This window comes from Lissotriton helveticus, chromosome 4_1 (assembly GCF_964261635.1).
Source record: "Lissotriton helveticus chromosome 4_1, aLisHel1.1, whole genome shotgun sequence".
Classification (NCBI taxonomy): Eukaryota; Metazoa; Chordata; class Amphibia; order Caudata; family Salamandridae; genus Lissotriton; species Lissotriton helveticus.
Window position 1 is genome coordinate 201,765,965 of NC_136063.1, and position 25,894 is coordinate 201,791,858.

At 47.8% G+C, this 25,894-nt stretch overlaps 1 protein-coding gene across 1 annotated transcript in view; it reads right to left on the reverse strand.

Moving 5' to 3' along the window:
* Nucleotides 1-25,894, reverse strand: part of DENND3 (DENN domain containing 3) — a 583,137-nt gene that overhangs the window by 340,168 nt on the left and 217,075 nt on the right. The window contains exon 9 of the mRNA XM_078686126.1: nucleotides 24,598-24,753. Coding sequence (XP_078542252.1) covers nucleotides 24,598-24,753 — 156 coding nt within the window. The remainder of the gene's footprint in view (nucleotides 1-24,597; nucleotides 24,754-25,894) is intronic.

A 25,894-nucleotide genomic window follows, 5' to 3' on the forward strand; every position in this document is an offset into this window, starting at 1 on the left:
CTGAGCTCGACAAAGCAGTTGTTGGAGAGGTGCTCCCAAACGATGAGGTCGAACAGCTGCTCGTAGGTGGACACTTTGCTGCCCTTTATCCATCCTTCCAGGGCCCGGCTATAAAGAACAAGTTACTTACCTTCGGTAACGATATATCTGTAAGAAACAGTAGTTAGTATTAGATTCCTTACCTTAGAATATCCCCAGGCGTCAGTCTGGATCCGGAAACTTTTGCGTAGCAGTACCCCTGCGCGTCGGTAGGCGTCGTCTGCAGGCGTCCCCTGCGGCTCCGCGTCGTCGGCGTCGTGCGTCGTGATGACGTCGCTGGAGTATATAGACGCCGCCTCCGCGCGCTGACGTCAGTTCTTTGCACACAGCTTTTCCGCGCCAGAACACGCAGAGCCATGAGAGAACCAACACTGGTGCCATTTGAAACTAGGGCCCTGAAAGGGATGTCCTTAACCCTAGGTATCAGTTCGCAGAACGGGGAGGATGGGTGGGGCGGTAAGGAATCTAATACTAACTACTGTTTCTTACAGATATATCGTTACCGAAGGTAAGTAACTTGTTCATCTGAAAGAAACAGGTTAGTATTAGATTCCTTACCTTAGAATAGATACCCCAGCAATACCAACCCCGGTGGTGGGTCTGCGAACCAATACAACCTACACCAGAAAGTCCTGGAGGACCGAACGGCCAAAGAAGCCATCCCTCCGGACTTGACTGTCCAGGCAGTAGTGCCTCGCAAAGGTGTGCAGCGAGGCCCACGTGGCCGCCTGGCAAATGTCCTGCAAAGGGACTCCCCGGCCCAGGGCAGTAGTAGCCGCCGTGGCCCGAGTGGAATGGGCCCTCAGCCCAACAGGAGGCTCCTTCCGAGCCAAAGAGTAGCATGCTTTGATGCACAGGACGACCCACCGAGAGATGGTCCGTTTCTGTACCGCCCTTCCCTTCTTCTCACCCACGTAGCCAACAAACAGTTGGTCATCCACCCGGAACTGGCGTGTGCGATCCATATAGAATGAAAGCGCACGTTTTGGGTCCAGACGATGGAGCCGCTCTTCATCCTTTGAAGGATGCGGAGGCGGGAAGAAGGAGGGCAAGGTGATGGACTGCCCAATGTGAAAAGCAGAGACTACCTTGGGCAGGAAAGAAGGTCTAGTCCGAAGAACCACCTTATCAGGATGAACAGACAAGAAAGGAGGTTGAATAGAAAGAGCCTGGAGCTCACTCACTCTCCTGGCAGAGGTGATGGCTACCAGGAAGGCCGTCTTTAAGGTGAGAAGACGGAGAGGACAGGAATGAAGGGGCTCAAAGGGAGCGCACATCAGGAAAGTCAAAACCAGGTTCAAGTCCCACTGAGGCATCACGAACGGAGTTGGAGGATACATGTGCGTGATGCCCTTCAAAAATCTTAACACAATAGGGGACTTGAACAAAGATGGCTGATCAGGTAGCCTCAAGAAGGCGGAAAGGGCAGAAAGATAGCCCTTGATAGTGCCCAGAGCAGAGCCCTGCTGGGCAAGGGAAAGGAGGAAGAGGAGAACCTCAGACAGAGGGGCAGAAAGGGGATCCACAGCCTTTGCTGTGCACCATGCCACAAATCTGTTCCACCGGCAGGCGTATACCGACTTTGTGGAGGGACGCCTGGCTGCCAGAATGACATCACAGACTTCAGGAGGCAAGTCAAATGGCCTCAACTGTCGCCGCTCAATCTCCACGCATGGAGGTGGAGACTGGACAGGTTCGGGTGGAGGACCGTCCCCTGCTGCTGCGACAGAAGGTCCTCCTGAAGGGGCAGGCGGATCGAGGGACCGACTGTCATGCTGAGTAGCTCGGGATACCAGTATCTTCGAGCCCAGTCCGGAGCCACAAGGATAACTTGGGCCCGGTCGCGCCTGATCTTCTTCAGCACTCTGGGCAGAAGTGGTATAGGCGGAAAGGCGTACAACAGACCGCAACTCCACTCGCGCCGAAAGGCGTCGCCGAGCGAGTGCCGTCTTGGAAACTCCAACGCGCAGAACTGATGACATTGCGCGTTCTCTTCTGTGGCGAATAGATCTAACCAAGGCTCTCCCCATTGCTGAAAGAGGCCTCTCGCCACATCCGAGTTCAGACGCCATTCGTGATCCACCGAGCACCGACGGCTGAGTTTGTCCGCCCTGGCGTTCAGAGAACCTGCCAGGTGTTGAACCGTCAGAGTCACGCCCTGACGTTCCAGCCATTGCCAGAGGCGCAGAGCCTCCTGGCAAAGGGTCCACGACCCCACACCGCCCTGTTTGTTGCAGTACCACATGGCGGTGGTGTTGTCCGTGAACACCTGCACTACACTCCCGTTGACAAAGGGGAGGAATGCCTTCAGTGCTAGGCGAATCGCCCGCAGCTCCAACATGTTGATATGGAGCCGGGACTCCGCCGGAGACCAGAGGCCTCTGATCTCCGCCTCTCCCAAGTGGCCACCCCATCCTTGGAGGGACGCGTCCGTCACAACCACGTGCTCCGGTTGGGGAAGGGAGAGGGATCTGCCCCTGACCCAATCGCGGTCCGTAAGCCACCACTGCAACTGTCTCGCAGTGCCCTCCGAGATCAGGACATGGTCGGATAGGTTGCCCTGATGCTGGGCCCACTGAAACTTCAGGTCCCACTGCAGAGCCCGCATCCGCCATCTGGCGTGATGCACCAGAAGGATGCAGGAGGCCATCAGCCCCAGAAGCCGCAGCGTCAACCTGACCGAAACCCGGGATAACGGCTGAAAGATGGGAATCAGAGCCTGAATATCCCGGACCCGCCGTTCCGGAGGATAAACCCGAAACTGCGCCGAGTCGAGAACCGCTCCGATGAAAAGGAGCTTTTGAGAGGGACACAGGTGTGATTTCGGCACATTGATGGAAAACCCCAGCTCGTGCAGGAGGTCTGCCGTCATCTGAAGGTGGTGGACGACTGTCTGGGGCGAGCCCGCCTTCAACAGCCAGTCGTCGAGGTAGGGGAAGACTGAAACCCCTAACCGGCGCAGATGAGCTGCGACCACCGCCATCACTTTCGTGAACACCCGTGGGGCGCTGGTAAGGCCGAATGGGAGCACGATGAACTGAAAGTGCTCGTGGCCTACCGTGAACCGCAGGTAACGCCGGTGGGCCGGCAGGACGGGGATGTGAAAATACGCATCCTGCAAGTCCAACGCTACCATCCAGTCTTGTGGGTCCAGAGCAGCCAAGACCTGAGCCAAAGTCAACATCTTGAACTTCTCCTTCCGGAGGAAGCCGTTGACGTTCCGTAGATCCAAGATAGGACGCAGGCCTCCCTTGTCCTTCTTGGGTACCAGAAAGTAGTGGGAGTAGCAACCACACCCTACTTCTGGCCCAGGAACGCGCTCGATGGCCCCCTTGGCCAAGAGGGCCGTAACTTCCTCCTGCAGAAGTGTCAAGTGGTCCCCCGACACACGGTGGTTCTGCGGTGGCATGGCTGGAGGAGTGGACTCGAAGGGGAGGGCATAGCCCCTTCGGACAAGCTGCAGCACCCACCTGTCCGATGTTATCGCGCGCCAGCGGGAGTGGTGATGGCGAACCCTGCCACCCACTGGCGTCACGTGAGCCCGAAAGCTCGGACTAGGAAGGCTTGGATGCAGCAGCGGAGGGAGGCGTGGACTGACCCCGCCGCTGGCCTCTACCGCCACCACGGCGGAAACCACGGCCGCCACCGCGCTGGGGAGCGCTCTGCGTCGCGTGGCTGGCAGCACGTGTGGGACCTCCCCTCCCTTGGCCACGAAAGGGCCGAAACGAACCCGTCTGCTGGCGCTGGGTCGAAAGACCCAAGGACTTGGCCGTGACCCTGGAGTCCTTGAAGCGCTCCAGCGCGTGGTCCGCTTTGTCACCAAACAGGCGACTGCCATCAAATGGCATGTCCATGAGTGTATTTTGGACGTCTGGCGAGAAGTTGGCAGATCTCAGCCAGGCATGGCGACGAATCGCCACCGTCGTGGACATGGCCCGTCCCAGTGAGTCGGTCGTGTCCAGACCACAACGGATCGAGTACCGCGCCGCATCCCGGCCTTCAACCAAGGCCCGGGTGAGCTTGTCCCGCACTTCCTGGGGGCATTGCGGCAAACACTCCTCGACCGTATCCCACAGGGAGTGGGTGTAGCGGCCCAAGAGGCACGCGGTGTTACAAGACCGCAGTCCAGCGCTCAAAGAGGAAAAGACCTTTTTACCAAATTGGTCGTACCTCTTTGATTCCCGGTCGGGCGGAGCCGACGGGAATGCGGACTGTGAAGTGGAGGCCTGGATCACCAGACTCTCCGGGGAGGGATGGGTGGATAGGAAGGCAGGGCCGTCCGAGCACGGACGGTGACGCCTGGCAACGTTCCGGTCAACCGGCGCACCAGAAGCGGGCCTGGACCAGGTGCCCAGAAGGACATCCGTCAGGGCCTCATTAAACGGCAGCAGAGGCTCCTGGGGGCATGACTGCGGTTTAAACACTTCCGTCAGAATGTTTGGCTTGACCTTCGCAACGGGGAGCTCAAGGCTCAGGGCCTTGGCAGCCCTCATCAGGACCACCGAATAGGCAGCACCCGCCTCAGATGCCACCGGGCTCGGGGAGACAAACCCAGGGTTGGGCGACTCGTCCAGGCCACTGGCATCACCCAGATCACCTACCCAGTCTACATCATACTGGCAGGCACGGGATAGAGGGTCCTCAGACCCCTCCCAACCCTCTCCATACTCCTCTTCATCATACCCATATTCTGGGTCGACGATATAGACATCGGGGTCAACGGGCCCCATCGGCGTCGGATCCGGCGTCGGCCGACGCCGGTCCGGCTCCGCGTCCGGAGTCGGGGAGGAAAGGGGGGTGGCGCCGCGCGGCGTCGGTGCCGGGGACCCGACGCCGACCGGAGCCGACGGCGGAGTCGCTGTACCACGCGGGGGCGGTACCACGGGTTGGCCCACAGGAACCGACGCCGGAGAGGCCGGGAGACCAGCCGGCGACGAACCAGAGGGAACCAGCGGCGCCGGGGCCGGAGCCACCGGCGGCGCCGGGGCAGGAGCACCCGAACCGCTCGGGCCCCCAGACGGGACCGACGGGCCCGCAGGCGCCGAAGGCCCCGCCGGAGAAGACCTCGCCCTCATGGCAATGAGGAAGGCCTCGATCTCCTCACGCGACGCGCCTTCCCCAGGGACCGACGGGTATGGGGTAGACGGCGTCGGCGACCCACGCGGGGCCGCGGGGGTGGGGTCACCCGAGCCCCCGGCCGCATCACGCGGGCGTCGGGGGGAGTCGGGGGTGCGATGGCGACGCCCCGACTTCTTGTGCTTACCTGACGAGCCGGAGGAATGGTGGCGACTCCCGGAGCGCCCATGGCGGCTCCGCGATCGTTCCCTCGACCGCTCCCTCGACCTCCGACCGGACCGGGACCGCTCTCGACGCGGGGCCGACACCCGGAGCTCGAGAAGCTTGCGGGACCGCTCCCGCCTAGCTTTTCCAGTCAAGGCCCGACAGTCGACGCAGGACTCCACGTCGTGGTCCGCGCCCAGACACCGGAGGCAGAGTCGATGGTGGTCGGTGACCGACATCAGGCGGTCGCACTCGTCGCAACTCTTGAAACCGGGCATCCTACCGGCACCGTAGAAGATTAATTAGTTAACAAAAAACTTGGTCAAAAGACCGGAGTACTGCTCTTCGGATCTGCGCTAACTGGCGCGGAAAAAAGAAGAACTGACGTCAGCGCGCGGAGGCGGCGTCTATATACTCCAGCGACGTCATCACGGCGCACGACGCCGACGACGCGGAGCCGCAGGGGACGCCTGCAGACGACGCCTACCGACGCGCAGGGGTACTGCTACGCAAAAGTTTCCGGATCCAGACTGACGCCTGGGGATATTCTAAGGTAAGGAATCTAATACTAACCTGTTTCTTTCAGATAGTTTACGTATTCCACTCACGTGGTACCAGGGATCTTTTTGCAGTCTCTGAACCTCTGTCGGTACATCTCGGGGGTGAGGCCATACCGGGTGAGCAGGGCGTCATTCATGTGGTCATAGGAGGACATCACTTCCTCGGCCAGCTCAAGCAGGGTGTCTCTCCCTTCGCTGACAACTCTCCCCCATAAGCCGGCACCCAAATCTTTTCGCGGGATGCGGTGCGCGGTCATGGCAACTTCGTACGCCTTGAACCATTGCTGGATATCGTCATTCTTGTAGTATTCCTTGACGATATCTTTGGGAATGTGGACCTTCGGGTCGGCAGGAGGTGGAGGGTCCCGGGTTATCGCGGCGCCAGCCTCTTCGGTCTTGGACTTGATCTCTAGTTCTTTGAGGCCACGCTCGTGTTCGTACGTGAGCTTTTTTTTCTTCCAATTCCCTTTGCCTCCGCCTCTCTTCCAGATCTCCTTCTAATCGCAGTTGCTCAATGGCCATTTTCTTTTCTGCTAATTGAAGTTCTCACTCCAGCCGGAGTCGGGCGAGCTCTAGTTCATGGAGCCGACTCCTCTCTCGTTCCCGGGCGTCTTCGTGTGAGAGGCCCGGTTCTCTGTTGGCAGTTCTTTCTTCCACTGGGGCTATGACCGTACTCAGGGGTACTTCTAGGATAATGGCATCGTTAGCCTGGGGTGGGGTCGCTCCGGTCTCCACCCACGTTTGCAGTGCGTCTTTGAAATCATCTTTTGTGCTTAGTCCGGTGGTAGCGATACCCAGGGCTTTGCAGAATTGTTTGAGTTCTTTATGGGTGTACTCCTCTAATCGTTCCTTCTGGAATTCTGTGGTCGTTCCGGTTTCCTTAGTAGTCATCGTGGTTGTGGGTCTCTGTTAGTAGTGGCGAATTACTCGCTGTACGATTTGCGCGGGCTCGGATCCCACCGCTGCCACCAATGTTGGAAAGGCGATCCCAGGGGAGACAAAAGATGTCTGACTGCCCGCCCGAGACCCACCTCTCTCTAGGGAATAGGCTGAGCGCCGTAGGGAGGCCTCCTTGGCGAGGCTCCTCTCCTACAATCGTAACAGCTGAGCAATCACACTACCACAGACGGACACCACACAAAGGAATATTCTCAAGAATCTTTATGTACGAAATGAAGGCACGTTCTTGTAAGCTTATCACACAGGGATCGAGGGATCCGTAAAGTCTTGGGTTCGGGAAAAGTGGGTAGCGGGACAGTCTTGGTACCAACTGGTGCGTAGATAGTTCAGGGGGTCAGGCCGCGACAGCGTCAGCAGGGCCTCGGAGGAGGTTCAGCTTGGTTAGGCCGCGACAGCGTCAGCAAGGCCTCGAAGATGGTTCAGCTCGGTCAGGCCGCGACAGCGTCAGCAGGGCTTCGAAGATGGTTCAGCTTAGTTGGGCCGCGACAGCGTCAGCAGGGCCTCGAAGATGGTTCGGCTCGGTCAGGCCGCGACAGCGTCAGCAGGGCCTCGAAGATGGTTCAGCTTAGTTGGGCCGCGACAGCGTCAGCAGGGCCTCGGAGGTGGTTCAGCTTAGTTAGGCGGCGACAGCGTCAGCAGGGCCTCGAAGATGGTTCAGCTCGGTCAGGCCGCGTCAGCGTCAGCAGGGCCTCAAAGGTTCCAGGTGCATGAGTTCGGATCGGGATCAGCTGCGACAAGGTCAGCAGGGCTTCAACTCCAGGATACAACTGGCGTCCTAATCCAGGGCCGGCCCAGATATAGGACTAGAGTCCTTTGATGTCCGGACCCTCGCGCCTGGGGGTCCGAGGGGCCGGGATGAAGGTGTCCAGACACCCAGCAGGGGGGTGGAGCCAGGGCCCAGGGAGGCTGGAGGGCGATCGACACCAGGTGTCCGGGGATGGCTGGAGGCCCATCGAAACTCCTCTCCTCCGGGATCCGCCAAGTGGCCACTCTACCACCTGGGAGGATCTTGGTGCCTCGATGTCGGGGCTTCGCTGGGGCCGGGGCCAGGGATGGCTGCGGCCACGTGCTCGGGACGTGGTGGGCCCAAGATGGAGTCGGGCCGGAGATGGTGGCCTGGCATGGTCGCCAGACCGGAAGTGTTGGCGAGCAGGGTCCGCTGGGGTCCCAGGGGGGGAGAGCTTGGTTCGTGTTCAGGGGGGCCGACGGCGGGTCGACGGCGGCCGATGTCGTCCCGGGCCCGCCATGCGGGAGGGGTAGGACCACGCCACGAGGCCGGGTCCAACAACGACGGTGGTCCCTTTAACTGGCAGGCTCTAGGTGAATGGGCGGAGCCTACACCGCCCTCAAGTACAGACGTAGTAGGTGAACAGAGGTGCTTGTTCGCCGGAGGTTTGGAAGGAGAGAGCGGAGCGGAGTCGAGTGCGGAGTTGGCGGAGGAAGCAGAGTACAGAGAGGCAGAAGAGCGTAGAAGACCCGGAACACCATCGACGGAGGAGAAAAGGACGAGGGAAGACCCGTTGGCGGCGCGGGAGCCAGGAGGCCATCAGCAACACGAGCCGCCCAGCCGCACGCCAGGAGGTGTGTGGCTCACAGAGGTACGGAGCCGTATAGCGGGCTGGGTTGGGAGAAAGGGTGGGTCTGTGACGTGACCTCATACCCCAGTTTGTCCCTAGTTCTCCCTTTTTCCTGCACACCCCCACCCCTCACACGACGTGATATCCTGTGCACGTGTGGAAATCCCTCACTCCCTTCCCTGGTACAGTTGTACCCGATAAACACAAGGACTGATATATATCCTCTCTTGCCCTTCTCCTACATGGCTCGAAGCTACCAGTCGTCATCACGGAACCAGACGAGAATAAGCCCCGGAGAAGTCCCGGACGTACCCAAAGAGAGGAAGAAAGCACAAGAAGGAAAAGCCGAAAAGAACGGGGCCGGTCAGCCCGAAGGACCCCCTTTCTTAAGACCTGTACTGACTTCCTGTTTTCAAAAATAAATCCTGTGGTAACGAAAACTCGTATCTTGCCCTTTTCTACACAACCCGCTACAGGTAGATTCTTTAAACAGTACCAAAGTTATTGGATAAACAAAAAACGCTTTTCCTATAGAAACTTGGTCCTAACTAGAACTACCTATTGGCGACCGCCAGTAGGATATATATTTATACAAGTCTGGAGAATGGGGTGCGTGGGGAGTGGAGAACGTAGCTTGCTGATTTTTAAAGAGGGGAACATCTCTTCATCTGGCACTCATGAGGGGAATGCAGAAATGAGCCTTAAACTTCTTCTTGAAACAAAGGACTGAAAATGTTTGGCAGATGTGTGATGGCATGTTAGTTCAGAATATCTGCAAGTAAGAGGAGGCTTGTCGTGTAATCTTTTCCATACTGCTGGAAGGGTAGAAACCCTTCTTAAGCAACAACCACAATACTCGTCCAGGTGAACCAAAAAAATACCTAAATTAACCTGAGCTTAACCCTCTGGTAGCTTGGCACAAAAGCAGTCCGCCTTAACTTAAGAGGCACTGTGTTGTGCATTTCTACAGCACACGAACAGTAAAAGTGAAAACACAATACAAGAAAAATCCTACACCAATTTAAAAAACAGAGTAAAATTAAATGAGACCAAATCGACAAAAATCCAAACAGTAGACCCAGAGATATGGAATGTCAACAGCTTAGGTACATATAGTGCCTAAAAGCACAAAATGCCATTTGCAGGCATCTGGTCATGCTAGACCAGGGGAAAGTCACACAGAAGAGGACAGTTCACGCAGCAGGAGGTCACGTGGAGTAGGAAGAGTGTGGCAGATGGTTGTCACTGTAGAGCGAGGGGTAGCCTGGGCAGCGCAGTAATTGCCACCGTAGTACAAAGAGCTGGTTAAGCATCACAGATGGTCGCTGCTGGAGCTTTGTAGTAGCTGTCCCCAAGGCTGCTGATTTGCAAAGTCTAGATCTACCATTGGGGCTGTTGTTGGTGGTTACTGTAGCATGAAGGGTCAGTTTCACCAGAGCTTCACGTTGATAGCTGTTGGAGAAAGAAGGATCTCTGTGCAAATGGGCCTGTTTTCCGAAGTGAAAAGGGCAAAAATTCTGCATTTCTCCTTTCTTCACAGAAGGAGCTCAACTGATACCAGCCAGAGGTCCAGGACCTGGAGAGGCACCTTTCGGGGATCAGGAACCCACTCTAGCAGAGGCCAGCAGGTCCAGTTGCAGCAGGTCAGCTGGGCTGTTGCATGGAGGCCTCTGGAGCTTGTTGTGTCCTATAGCTCAGACCAGGAGGCCACTCAACATGCCCTTGGAATCACTCTGTTAGTCCTGGATTCATGCAGCAGGCCAGTCCTCTGGGGAGCAAGGCAAGCCTCAAACAGAAAGCAGTCCTGTGGTAGCAAGACAGGCCTAAAGCAGCAGGGCAGGTCTCTGGGTGGTCAAAGGCAGTTATTCTGGTGTCCTCTGCATGTCCAGCAGTGTAGTCAAGAGTTGGTTCAAGAGATCAAATAATTATACCTGGTGCCACCCTTTGAATTGGAGGTGAAATCCGGACTACCCCCACATCTGGTTCTGGCCAAGGCTCCAAGTGGTCTGGAGTGACAAAAGACTAGTGTGACGTTCCTTTGTGAGTGTGCTAGATGTAGCTCTAAGTGGGGCAGGAAAGAGCTCCACACTCACAATCCTGCCAACACCCAATGCCCTTTTGTCTCACTGTCTGGGAGGCAAACACAAAGACCTTACAGTAGTAAAAAGTGAATTTAGGAGTTTTTTCACTATCAGGACATGTAAAATTTAAGAACACATGTCCCACTTTTTAAATACAATACCCTAGCATGTGGGCTGACAAAGCCAACGAAGAGCTATTCGATGCCACCTACTTCTGTACAGAAGTAATGCTCAAGATTTCCCAGATCCTGTAGTGTAGTTCCTATTATCCCAATAGGCTCTGCGCATTGGAATAATACCTTCAATAGTATAGGCCTAGACCAGACGTTAACTAGGTCTACTACTGTCGATATTAGACTTAAAGTTTTGGGTTTGCCAGCTAGCTCAGAGTTCACTAGAAACTTTCTCGAATAGGCAAGGAGGAGTTGAACCTCCCTGGATAGACAAGAAGGGATTTAGTTTCTGACAACCATAGAACATGACAACTTTGCTCTCCCCTAATCAAGAGTGTATCTCTAGAGTCGTGTGAAAACAAAAGACGACTTATTTTACTCAGTCAGTACGTGCATTCTTAGTCTCACCAGATTGTAGAGAAAAGGAAGAGACGGGCGTGTTCAATAAAAGATGTTATTTATTGATCAGTCTCTTTTCTCATACAAGAGAAATGGATCGATATTATTGCAATACTTATGGTTAAGTAAAGTGCATACAATAAAAGCAGAAGTATAAAATAATACTGTAAAAACATTGATATGGTTTCTAAGCCATATGAAGGTTTAAAATGAATACATACACATTTACATTTGACTAAACGTACTCAACTGGTGTTTCTAACTACGCCTACCCCGTGTACCTGACCTAAGCCTAATACGTGGGCGGGAATAGAAAGTTACAGTTTAAGTTAAGTTTGTTTTGCCAAGTGACTGACTAAAGAATTCTCTGCAAGGGGTTATTCAGTTCTGTACCTGGAATCTAGGATGAATGAGGGATGGTATCTCTCGTCTCTGGTCTCGATATCCCAGGCTGCCTGCGAGGGCTACCCGGAAGCGCCGGAGCTGGATTTCTCGGCAGGAGAAAGGCAGCGTCTCGTTCTCAGCGCGTCAGGAAGGCGGGGCTGCGCCAGCGGGGTCTGCTCTGCTCTGGGCTTCGGCAAGTCTGGCTGCTCCGATCTCGTCACCACCGCGTGTGTTTGCATAGGGCAATATCGGTAATATTTATACCTTTAAGGTGCCGAGATTGACGTAAGGATGGACATAGATACGTCAATAAGGATGTCATACGACCTGGTCGTTAGCACATTCTTTTGCTGAAGTTCTCGGTGAAATCAAAACAATGGCCGCAGGGTTTTTCCCAGGTCTGTCATAGGTTTGATTTGTTTTGAGAACTCCGTATGCCTTATCAGGGGCTGGAGGAATATCGCTTGTCTAATTAGATGGCAAGCGTTATGACCTAATCAGATAACACGTTCCTGTGCCGTAGTGTGGCTTTATCAGATAACGGTTCCTGCATCATGGGGGTTTTCTGCCTCATGGGATGGCTGCTAGTTAACTTGTTAACCAGAATAGGGTCAGGAATAGGGGGATCGATACAGAACCTATAGGAATACATCACACCCACTCCACGCTAACTATGGACATATTTACGAATCTATGCATAGTAAAACATACTGTAGAGTATCGTGTATACCTTACCACCCCAAAATACATAAATGCATTTTGAAATTATCAAATATACGGAAAAAACAGTCACATGTAATATATGCACTCAAGCTGTAGAATAATGCTAAAGTAATCACGCATATCTATACATTATCACTAATTTGTATATGAGAATTTACACATGAAATGGCTCTTAATACAGAAAAAAGTTTCGAGACCATTCCATCACAGAATAAAATAATTATGAACATACCAGCGGGCAGCTAATGTCTATAAAGTATCTAAAAATAGAAATTTTAGTTCTCTAAGAATAGTTCTTACTTTAAGCAGAAAATAAGTGTCCCGAAAAATTCGTAAAAATATTTTGGGGCTGCTGAAAAAAAATTGCTGTCCGTGAACTGGAGGGAAAATTGTTCATGGTATTTTGCTATTCTAGTTGAAGGCCAAATTCAGGGAACGCCGTGTGCGAGCTTGCTCAAAAGTCTCTATTTCTGCTCTGGTGAGAACATCATATCATTTAGACTGTCGAAAAAGCTGTCAACAGCTTCCTGGGAGAGTTCCACTAACTCGGAAAAAGATGTAACCATGCATTCGTGCGCATGATTGTCTCCATTGACGTTTTGATTAGTATTGCTGACAGAAGGTCGTACCTGATCAATGCTGCTTTCATCTTGAACTTCACTACCCCTTAATCGTAGTGGTGAAGCTTCCACGAATGCCGTCATCAGGATTGGTAGCCGTTGAGGGCAGCACAAAGTATGAGCCTTTATTGGACTCAACAATGTTTCTGCATCCATTGGCGCATCTGATTGTAGAGTCAGACAGGTGTCTAACACGCATTCTTCTCCGCATAGCAAGCACCTTAATACAGGTAAAACACATCGATGCCACATTGGTCGAAATGAAAGAAACCAAGTCATGTTCAGGTCTCTAAGCCGGGATAGTCCCAGGATTTTTTATATCCGGTCCCGGTATCCAATGGCTAGGATTGTTTCTTCCCTTGTCGCAGGTGTTTTGTCTGTGACATGGTTTGCCATAACGAAATATAAGGACCAGGAATAGGATTCCTGCAATTAGTCCCAAAATGAGGGGAAGTCCGCCAAAAATCGAATGGACAAAATCTGGAAAAATACCCAGTATGGCTTTGAATGGTGTTAATGCCATCGAAAATACTGTCTTAAATACTTTTGAGACTCCACTGGTATCAGAAATATTTAACATTTCATTCAGGATTTCTGCGAAATGTATGGGGGAATTAGTTGATAATAAGGAGTGAATCTCTGCAGTCGTCCTTGCGACTAGGAGATCATACGTTTCTTTTGATGACGTGAGCCTTGTCGGCGTCTGAAGAAGCACTGTTTTCATTCTGCTTAAAGTATCTATTCGAATAGAAGTAATTTTCAAGTTGGGCCATGCCCTTGCCTCCCTGTCTGGAAGGGAGCTGGGGAACAATAAGCGTCCACAGCACTTGACCTTCGCAGTCGTAGTTACGAGATAAGGAGTCCCGGGCATAAGACTACAGCATCTGCGATCTACAATTAGAATGTAACTCCCATTATAGAGTCTCTGAAAGAATGGTTCTATCTCTGTTGCAGGTGCGCCTAGCTGGTGACATGAAAGGTTATTTGAGTTCCCTTCACAGGCTCCATGCAAACTAATTCCATTACACAGAAGTGTACCGCTCAGTGACATTGCACAATTATTGCCACTAAGAAACACTTTCTGTCCTTTATTACTGACACATGCATGTGAATAGGGCAGGTTCCATGTTGTTTTAATGTACCCCTTTCCCAATTTTTCGTACATGCCAGCCTGTATATATTTTTGGCAGTATTGAAACCTGAAGGTTGATATTGGAATATTAATTATCCCATGTATTATCCATTCACTGTCAGGTCGTTCTGACATTGTCACTGGTAATCTCTCGAGTTTCTCAATGCTCAGGATTGTATAATCAGCACCCTTTTGTGCCATACTGATTTGTTTATCAGTAAGGTTAAAGATATTGAATAGTGACGTTGTGTTGATTAAACGCCAAGGCACATAGCCTGAACGCAGATTTTGTAACGTCCAGCCAAGCTGTACAATAGAACGCAATTGAGACTGACCGTGTTGTAACAACAGTAAGTCTTGCGATATTATGTCGATTGCTGAAGACACAATGCTGTCCAGAGAAAAAATTCTGGAGGACAGAGTCATTAACCCATTGTCCACTACAGAAAGTGATTTTTCCAAATTAATACGGTCAATTTCCCGTATTCTTTCTGCTGTCTCAATTTGAGTCACCTTCCAGGCCTCGTTGTATGCTGCATATACAGAGGCTGCTATGAAACGTTTCTGACGCTGTTTGCGCGGTCCCATAATGAAATCACGCAAGTCAGCACCATCAGTAAGTAAAGTTAGGTGTTGCTTAATTTCTGCCAGTGTGGAAGTCTGTAGCCACTGAAGGCATAATTTGCCCACACTGTAGGTGGTTATTATTCCTGGGTGTTGTCTTTGGGAATATCTAGGGTCTGGCCTGGTCATTTTGAACCCCTGTGTTTTGTTCAGTAATCTGTTTTGACAGTTATTAGTATCTGTGGGCCAGATCAACCACTGTTTCCAATCAGGATGTGTTCTGTTTTGGTTTAATACATAATTTACGTCTATCTCTTCATCTGTAAAGCTATTGCTGTTCATTGTTGGTTTTGGAATAGACGGTTTATTTAAGTCTTTGATTTTGGCTAAGCCAAGACAGGTAGTTTGTTGAACAGTGTCATTTAAAAATATAATTTGTTCTGGGATCATGCAGGCTCTAAACAAAGATTCTATACCCTGTACTTGCCATTCTTTTGTACCCCAAACACTTTTTACTTCAACATTTTTGTCCCAATAATCAAAACCAAAAGTATTCATTTGTTCAAAGAATGAGTCTGAATATATCAATTTCGTGTTTGTGATCATGGTCTTTGTCCTGTCTTATTTGACAATTTGAAATAAAATGTTTCGGCATTACTTGTGTTAAAACCTGAAAAGTATGAATATTTGTCATAAACGGTTCTTGAGCTTCCTTTTGGAGGGGTTGCACAATGTTCCCATTGATTATAATTTAAAACATTTCTAGGTTGTGCAGATCTATGTAGAAAATGGTTACCATAGTGGTTATAACAGTACATACTATCATAATTTGTCGAACCCTGCAAATAATCATGTTTGGTAAATTTAGCAGACATTACTAAGTCAGACATCATAATATTTATACTTTCAAAGTCCCAATCATCAGCAAATGAGCTTGGTTTTACAAAGTCACTCAACGAGATCTTAATTTGGTGTGGATATTTCAGGATTTCAGGATTTCAACCGGACCATAAATTTCGTAGTCAGTTTTGTCCCATGCTACCCCACCCGGTATAGGATTGGCTGTGAAGTTGACTGAAGAAAGTTCTCTTTTCTCGACATGTGAAGATGTGTGTGGTTTGAGGATCAAGTTGATTTTCTGACTTGCTGTGTCCATTTTAGCATATTTTCCCTCAATGAAGCGTCCCAAAGTTAGTACCATGATGAGCCAAAGTATGAGGATAAATGCACCAAAACCCACCCAAAATTCAATCCATGGAGAAATTAGATATGTTTCTTTCAGTTGTTTCAAAAGTACTTTAACTTTATCTTTAAAGGTTTTTGTTGATGGCTGTGTTTTTGATTCAGTGAAGCCTTCAGAGGAATCATCGAAGTTTATGAAGTAGCCGGATGCAGTTCTGTCAATAGTTCCAATTGCTTCAGGATTGCTGTTTCTTGCATAGTCGTTTGTTACTTCATTATAGATTGGTGTGTCTCTGCTAAATGTTTTTATTTGGGTTTTCAGAGGTCTAAGTTCCATTGCATTGTTGCATAGTCCTTGTTGTAGTTCTGTAGGCGTTTCGAATGCGATTAGCCTCTTAGATTGTACCTCTGTGTTTGTAGCAAATCTTGGTGTTCTACTACTTTTCGGGAGTCCACTTGGCCTACTATTTGTTATCGGCCACATGTTGTGGTTTTACCAGGTCTATGGATACAACTCGGTTCTCCTTTTTACCAGCAAGCGGCGGTAGTACAACTGATCTTGTCCCGTTGACAGACAAGACAGGAACTGCTTTTCTGTAAGAAGGCCCAAATTCCTTCTTTACCGCGATCTTTTCTCTGACTAGATCCCCGACTTTTGGAATCCAGACAGGTCTTGCTGGGACAGGTGGTGGTTCTTCAGTGGTTGTTGGCTGCTGTTTCAACTTTATGCTGCTCAGGTCTTTTCTTGTTTCGTTTAAGTCCTGCAAAACAGCCAAACGATCTTTGATATCAAAGCTTTTTTCCTTCACCACTGAAGTCTGACTGTCGAGGTCTAAGACTAACATCCTAGTTCCAAATAATAATTCGTACGGACTGAATCCCCTCAGAGAATTTCTTGGCAAGTTATTTAGACTACGTTGGACACTTATTAGATGTTTGACCCACCCAGCTCCCGAACCTAATATCCTTTCTGTTATAGATAGCTTTATGCCTTGGTTTTTTCTTTACACCATCCCGTATCCCTCAGGAAGGAAGTGAGAAGAGTCCCGCTGTGCTATGCTCATTTGGCCATGTTTCCCCTCAGGCTGGAGGGCCAGATTGAAAACAATGGTAAAACGTAGCATGCTCTTAGCGTATATGCCATTTAGACTCGCAAATCTTTGTATAACAGTCCAGACGTCAGCCGAGTGCTGATGATCTACATTATAAGTGGAAACTAGCCTGTATATGTTAATCGGACGCTTTGCTTTTTACTGTTGATCTTTTCTGGAGTGAAACGACACGGTATTACACCGTTTCTCTCACCACTGCGATTTCTGTTACAGTTTGGGCAGTTCTTTACAAAAATGGTATGATGCAGGCTCATGCCTGGCCACCAGTACCTTGATTGTAATTCTTCCAGAGAATCTTTTAGTTTGAGGTGTTGAGACCCTCGCCCATATGTGCGTCTGCTATTAACAAGTTTCTCCTGTCCATGTTTGGAATCACTCTATCCCCCACTCCAGGGATTCGAGCAAAAGGGACGGAGTTTGCATCGATTATGTATGTATAATTGAGTGGATAGTTGATCGGTAGCGCTGAGCAGTCGCCTTTTGATGACGTTTTCACCGCCAGCACTGTTTCACCGTCAATATACTTCACTGTACGCTTTTTTCGAGCTACGGAAGCCGATTTAGTTGCTACCGCTGTGGCTGTCTCAGCCAATGAATTCCCTGCAACGTGAACGCCATCACGCTGATGACTCAGTGAGTGTGTCACGTGAGTCTTTGGTAGTTCTTTTTGTAAAAGAGCTATTTGTTCCCAAAGCAGTTTTTGCTTTATTGTTGCACCTGTGTCATCTTTGTAACCGTTTTGAATCCATGTCTGCAAATCGTTGTTATATGATTTGACGCAGTAATATGAATCGGACACTATAAGTGTCGGGAATTCGCGATCCGCATTATCTAGCGCCATTTTCAATGCTATTATTTCAGTCTGTTGTTCTGAATTAGTTTCTACTGAGTGTGTTTTTGTTAATAGAGGTCTTAGTTTACCTCCGCGCCACACTTCTTTTGTAATCTCACATGTTGGGTTGTATGCTTGTTCTCCCCAAACGGAGGGTTGAGCATGTCCGTCTGTATAGATTACACAAGCGTATTGTCGTAAGGGCAGAATGTCGATAGGCAGAGGGAATGTTCTTTCATATTCTAGATTTTTCAATTCCTTTAGTTCTGGATCAAAGTAGTAGTATACTTTGTCCGTTGTAATTGAATTCACCCATTGTATCCATTCCGGATTCAATGTTGTTGTTGGTAAATTACAAGGTGTTGTTAATGCCTCAAAGGCTGATTCTGCTGTTCTGACTGTGATACGTCTACCGTCCGCTTGATCTTTTTCTCTAGCTATTGCGGTTTGAACTGCATGAACAATGTTTTCTTTAATGCTGAATTTCTTTTCAGCTTCTGTGTACAAGTGTGATTTGAATGCAATTGGTACCTTTTCTCCCTCATTAGAGGTCAGGTATGTGAATCCGCATCTTCCTGGGATGACTCGAATCACAAGATTGCGTGTGTTATCACGTGTTTCTAATTTTGTTTTAATTAACATGTCTGTTTGTAAGGATCTCAAAATTTCTGTGTGTATTTGAGTCCAATTGGTTCTTTTAAAATCTGGTTTTATTAGATCATAAAGGGGTTTGACCCTTTCTGCGTAATTTGCAATGTATGTTCTTCCGAAATTTAGGAAGCCTAGAATTGACTGTAGGTTTTTTAGTGTTCTAGGTGCTTGGAGTACGGCACATTTCTCTAGGAAATTGTCAGCCAGGCTTTTGCCTTCACTTGATAATTCGTATCCTAAGAACAGGACTGTTAGATGGGCAATTCTAGATTTTTTAAAGTTGAATTTGTAACCCTCTGCTGCGAACCCAAGTATTATGGTGTTCACTCTCTTCAAGTGAGTATCCAAGTCATCATCTGTTAAGTAGTATATGTCGTCGACATAAGATAATGCTTCGTCATCATATAGTTGTAGTAATTCTGTTACTCTCGCTGAGAATACCCCTGGGCTATTCTTGTACCCCTGGGCTAACCGACAGAATTGTTTTTGAGTGCCATTTATTGAGAATGCAGACAAATATCTGCTCTCTGGTGCTATGTTTTGACAAAAGAATCCATTAGAGATGTCTAAGTGGAGAAGTGTGGCTCACTGGTTAGAGGCGGCAGACCCTGAAGCAGAGGTCAGACCCGGGACCAGGGTTCAATTCCCGACGCGGCAGGGTCTTGAGCCCAAATATCCACGGACTTGATAATTCTCGTTTCGGTGCCTACTCGAGTCACAGGTTCACACTCTGCAGCTCTGGGCATTAGCTTGCTTAATCTCCACTACGGCCCCCCTGCGGCGGGATGCCTGGCTTTCACCTTGGGGATGCCCAGTATGGGTATCTCACAGGGAAAAACCAGGACGGGTTCCCAAGGCAAGCGCCGAGATGCCTACGGGTAGTCGAGCGCTATATAAGAATGCTTAATAATAATAATAATAATAATGTTGTTTTGTATTTTTTGCGCACTATGTTATTCATTAGTGCAGCACTATGCGAGTTTTGCACTGCAAAAGTTTTGCAACATGAGTTAAGGTGTCGGTAATCCAAAACTAGACGATATGAATTGTCTGGTTTGGAGACCGGAAACAAAGGGTTGTTCATTTGTGAGGTGCAAGTTTCAATCACCCCCTGGTATTCTAGTTGATCTAGGATTTCTTTAACCTGTTTTTTAGCTTCTTGCTTAATTGGGTACTGTCTTTGTGCAGTAGGTTGTGATTTTAACTGGATTTTGTGAGGAGGAGAGTCCTCATCCCATCCTACATGATTTTTATATAAAGCAGGAGCTAGAGCTACTGCCCACTTTCTGGCAAGTGTATATTTTTTATGAATTGGGATATGATTTGAGAAGGCAGGCATAATTATTTCTTCGCCATGAGGGCACTCCCTGACAAACTCTGGTGGCCAGTCTTTTTCAGCTAGAAGGATGTCATAGCCCTTGGAGAGATTATCCCAAAAGAGTCCCCTTATTTTTCTAGTCTTATCCCCTTCTATACGTAAAGTTATTTCATATATTTTGTGAGGTTTGCTAACTCTGGTGTCTGCAGTTTCCACTTGAAGATATTCATTCGTGTCCACTGTCTCCAGAAGATTCATAAGGACTTTGCGAGCTATGCTCACTTCTGCTGCGCTGTCTAGCATTGTCTGAGCCCATTCTCCGTTTTTCAGTTGTGTCCTCAGTATTCTCGACATTGTTAACTACCTTGATACTGGCTACCTTCTTTTTTGGAAATTGTAGTTTCTTTTTTAGATGAGCAGATTCCTTGTCTTTGGACTTGGCGTGCTCTTCTCTTTGTTCTGATCGTCCTCTTCTTTCCGATTTCTGCGAGGAAGTCTGAAAAGATTGAGAGGGACGTGTATCAATGTCTTGATATCTATCAGGCTTCTTTATATTATCCCTATTTCTAAGGTTATATCTTTTCCCAGAGGGGTCACTTTGGGGTGACCTGTGTCTCTGGTTCGGAGATTTTTCTCTCCGCCGAGGAGACCTTCCTCTGGACTGGAATTTCTTTTCTTTAGGATTGGATTGTTTGTTTCCATCCCAGCTCTTTTTTTGTGATGTTGAATTATTATTAAAAAATATTTTTTCAGGACTTTCAATCAGTTGTGGTTTTACTGGTATTCCACCTAAACTATCTCTACCTAGTTCCTCATAGGATTTTTCTATAATTCTGGCAATTTCAGCTGGTTGGTCTGCTATATCTGTCTCCTTTAACCTCTGGCGGATCGCCACGTTTGCTGCTTCTCCCTTTATGTTGGCTAATAATATAGCCGAGACCTGCTTGAAGTCTTTTAGTAATTTCATACCAAGAGTTAAAGCGGGTTCTGGACCGTATTCGTCTTGAATTTGTTTTAGCACATCTGGTATTACCGAAATGGATGGAACACCGTGCGTTTTTGTGTAGATGGAAGCAAAGACTGTACCCCAAGTGTCACAGTCCTCCACGTGTGGTGAGATTCCCATTGGAAGACAGATAGTCAGAATCCTGTGTTTTTCTAATGGGGTGGTGTCTGGAAACACCGCCTCTATTTGGGTGATTTTTTGTGCTAACCAGAATGGTATTTGTTCCCGTTTAGCTGGTACTTTACCTAGGCAGGATTGTATGTTCTGTGGTGTAATTTTATTTGTGTTCCCCTGATGAGGGGTCAGCTGTGGAATTTTAATTGCTGGTTGAATTGTTGCAGTCCGCATCACATATTGGACTAATTGTCTATGTACTTTTATTAATTGTTTTAGCTATATTAAAAGCTCTGGTGCAGGCATTCTTTCGATGTCTGGATGTGGTGTGTATCCGGCTAGGACCGGCCACGTTGCTCCTGGTCTACCTAAGGGACCGAGCCTGGTGATGTGATTATTATGTTTTAGGGCGCCATTAAATAAGAGCAGGTGCTCTTGAAATTTAAGTGGTACTTCCACCTCCTCGAAAGGAGTGTACTCATTAGGAGGTTCCTCTGTTTTGTAATAGTGGAAGTACTTTGTTACAGCATTTGCTGCTGGAAAATGTATCCATGAATAGTATACCTCTGTCTGCCGATATTCGTGTGCCTCAATTACGAATATGACTGTGCCACCTCTAGGTGTCAGTCCATTTTCTATAAGTTTTAAAGTTATAGATTTCCTCTTGATGACCGGGATGAGTATTATATCCGGGTCTGTGTCTTGCAGTGCATTATCAGCTGCTGCGAGTTCAGTTGCTATCCTAACTGTCTCTCTTTCTTCATCACTGTCTACCATTTTACCGACAGGAAGGTTATTTAGTTTGTTTGCAGATCAGGTTTCTTATGGAAACAAAGATTAGATGCACAATATTTTGGAACAGTGTATCCTTCAACGTTGACTTAACCAAGAACCATACATAGGAGTTTCCTCCTGCGAGGTCTGGCGGATATTACCTTTCATCCACTCCAGACGTCTTTGGAGTATTATGGGAAAAAAGGGGTCTGAGTGAAAAAGCACGACTGAGTTACTCTAAATGTCTTACGTTCGTTTTATCGCCCTTCCAAACGCGTTGGGCGCCATGTAGTGTAGTTCCTATTATCCCAATAGGCTCTGCGCATTGGAATAATACCTTCAATAGTATAGGCCTAGACCAGACGTTAACTAGGTCTACTACTGTCGATATTAGACTTAAAGTTTTGGGTTTGCCAGCTAGCTCAGAGTTCACTAGAAACTTTCTCGAATAGGCAAGGAGGAGTTGAACCTCCCTGGATAGACAAGAAGGGATTTAGTTTCTGACAACCATAGAACATGACAACTTTGCTCTCCCCTAATCAAGAGTGTATCTCTAGAGTCGTGTGAAAACAAAAGACGACTTATTTTACTCAGTCAGTACGTGCATTCTTAGTCTCACCAGATTGTAGAGAAAAGGAAGAGACGGGCGTGTTCAATAAAAGATGTTATTTATTGATCAGTCTCTTTTCTCATACAAGAGAAATGAATCGATATTATTGCAATACTTATGGTTAAGTAAAGTGCATACAATAAAAGCAGAAGTATAAAATAATACTGTAAAAACATTGATATGGTTTCTAAGCCATATGAAGGTTTAAAATGAATAAAATGAATACATACACATTTACATTTGACTAATCGTACTCAACTGGTGTTTCTAACTACGCCTACCCCGTGTACCTGACCTAAGCCTAATACGTGGGCGGGAATAGAAAGTTACAGTTTAAGTTAAGTTTGTTTTGCCAAGTGACTGACTAAAGAATTCTCTGCAAGGGGTTATTCAGTTCTGTACCTGGAATCTAGGATGAATGAGGGATGGTATCTCTCGTCTCTGGTCTCGATATCCCAGGCTGCCTGCGAGGGCTACACGGAAGCGCCGGAGCTGGATTTCTCGGCAGGAGAAAGGCAGCGTCTCGTTCTCAGCGCGTCAGGAAGGCGGGGCTGCGCCAGCGGGGTCTGCTCTGCTCTGGGCTTCGGCAAGTCTGGCTGCTCCGATCTCGTCACCACCGCGTGTGTTTGCATAGGGCAATATCGGTAATATTTATACCTTTAAGGTGCCGAGATTGACGTAAGGATGGACATAGATACGTCAATAAGGATGTCATACGACCTGGTCGTTAGCACATTCTTTTGCTGAAGTTCTCGGTGAAATCAAAACAATGGCCGCAGGGTTTTTCCCAGGTCTGTCATAGGTTTGATTTGTTTTGAGAACTCCGTATGCCTTATCAGGGGCTGGAGGAATATCGCTTGTCTAATTAGATGGCAAGCGTTATGACCTAATCAGATAACACGTTCCTGTGCCGTAGTGTGGCTTTATCAGATAACGGTTCCTGCATCATGGGGGTTTTCTGCCTCATGGGATGGCTGCTAGTTAACTTGTTAACCAGAATAGGGTCAGGAATAGGGGGATCGATACAGAACCTATAGGAATACATCACAATCCAGTCTGATGCCTGGGGAACATTCTAAGTTAAAGAATCTGCAGCTTAAGGTCTCGATCAGATGCAAACCTGTGGAGTATTTTGGGATGGTTATTTATGCAGATATATGTTTCTTTTCAATCTAAAGATGAACTCTGACTCAATATCAAATATTCCGCCAATGTGATTAGTTAATACGGCCAGACTGTCTATATATCTCATCGGACACTTCCTTGGGAGTCTAGAGAACCTGGAGCCCAGTTTCTGAAGGCCCATGGCCGCCACTGGTGCTTCTATCAATCTCTCCACTTGCTTTATTGCAGCAGCCATAGTGGGGCAAAGCGGATAGAATAAGAAGGAGGGAAAATAGAGGTGATGGAAAAATAATAGAATTAAAAGAAAGAGAAAATGCTCAGAGAGCGCATGAGTAGAGATAGAGGAGAGGATGAACGGAAATGGGAAGAAGGGAGTTTGATTGGCATCAGTATGTATTGCTTCAGCTGCTTCTTGTTTGATGTCCAGTCTTTTGGTTACAGTCATTGGCATTCTGCAAACCTGGTCACTTTGTTCACAGATTTACTAGACTCTGAATGACCAACAAAACCTGAAATTCCCCCTGTCACTCATTTAGGATTAGATAAAGTATGAAGAAGATATGAAAAGTTTGTATGGTTGGATGTCAAGAAATCGTACACACATAAGCCACTAGGTAACCAGGGCATTCATTCCTGTAAAAAGTGGTATTTGAAAAATAATGCAAGGTCGTTAGTTGATCAGGCATTCAATGCTCTACATCACTCAGGAGGTGATTGCAGTCAATTAAACCACAGAATTAATTTGCAGCGGATACTGGCCAAGGAGATTACCTGGACATTATGGAATTACTATAATCAATACCCAATTATCCAATTCCCATTCATAGATCGTGTTAAACGGAGCAAAATTATTAAGATGACACTGGTGTATACGACCATTCTCAATGTACTGAAAAATAACACTTAAGCAAGGGGAACAAGTTAGGTCCTATTGGAAATTAGCTCATTTAGTATTTTATATAAAGTGTGTCATACAAAGAGAGCCCAGAAAGGAGGCTAGCTCTGTCTGAAAAGTTAGTCATTCAGGTTCGGGGGGTGGGGTTTACTTGAAAATATTAGGAGCTGTACTAACTGAGCACAAGATTATATTAAGCGAAGCAAAGATGAGGTAGCACAGTGGGGAAAATGAGTGTGCACAATAATTCTTCAATTTATGTTTACGTTGCTGCTTGATAAAAAATAATAATAAATCCTTACCTTGACAGACTTACCTACATTCATGGTGTAACTGTTATAATTGCAGTATCATGGGAACAATCAGTGAAGAAATAAAAAAACTTTAAAAACTACAAAGTAAACAACTAAGCAGAAACCGAAGGGACAATGGGAAACAAAATAAAGTTATGAGAGTATGGCTTATGATTGAAAACGTTGACTGTACCTGAAAATAGAGACAATAAGCTTCAAGGCAATTTCCTGTATCTCAGAGTTCAGGTTTTGTTGCCACAACTTCCTTCGCGTTCTTAGATTTTCAAGGTCTGTGCCCGAGTTGAGGTGAGCACATTCCAAGTCAAAATGTAAACGAAGACCTTTCACTCTGGAAAATAAAAGGACAGTTTGCAATACAAGGACAGTTTGCAATAAAAGGACAGTTTGCAATAAAAGTCCAAGGACAAACCGAAATCAAGTGCCACTGTATTTCCAAAATGTGCACTGGGACAACGGAAAACAACTTAAGTTTTAGATCACTTTCTGAAGAGTAATCAACATGGATTATCATAGGACCATGATTTACATTTCTATCCCAGCACCGTGAGACCTTAAAACAGGTGAGGTGCTTTACAAATCCCTGATTGATGATTGATTGATTGATTGATGTAGGATGAGAAAGAAGTGCAATATTACAATTATTACTTTGTTCTCAATATGTGCCTTGTCGGTAAATTTCTTCTTTTATGACATTCAATCAGATATTGTGTAAGCATGCACGACAATTCAGCTGCCGAAATATTTAGTGCAAGCCATTCATTGATGAGCTATCAATCAATGGAGTTTTGGCCAAGAAGGATACAATGCACTATATCAAGCATTACTTAGGCGTAGTCTGCATCTAAGAGAAAGATATTTTAGATCCCTACAAGAGGACGCTACTGAAGTAACAGACGCCTAATAGAAATTAACTTTTAAATTCTATGTGTAGAAAAGTCACAATCTCCTGCTCTGTGAGACGTACTCGCCACAACCAGAGTCACCTCCCCCTCCCTCACTTCCTGTGAACTCTTCTGCCTCGATATCTCCAGCGAGGGCAAACCAGTATGTGCTCTACATCTCATCTATCACCCGCCTGGGGACAACCTCATCTTCTCTCAACAACTCATGGACACTATTCACTTCCAACGCCGGTCGGCAGATCACTCAAATCTACCTGGGTGACTTTAATCTCCACTGGAACGATCAAAAAGACGCAGTGGTGAATAGTCTCAAAACTTTCCTTAATGCGCTTGACCTCACCCAAATATGCAACAGCCCAACACATGATAAAGGTTCGATACTCGATCTCATCATCGCCAAAGAGGACTCTACCCAACTGGGGGAAATCCAACCTTGTGATTGGTCAGATCACCACATCATCACCTTCTTTATCAATGAAAAAGTCAAACCCTCCCAGGCTCAACCCACCAAATCCAAGATCTGGAAAAGGGACATGAAGAATCTTAACCTTAACTCCCTACCTCCCC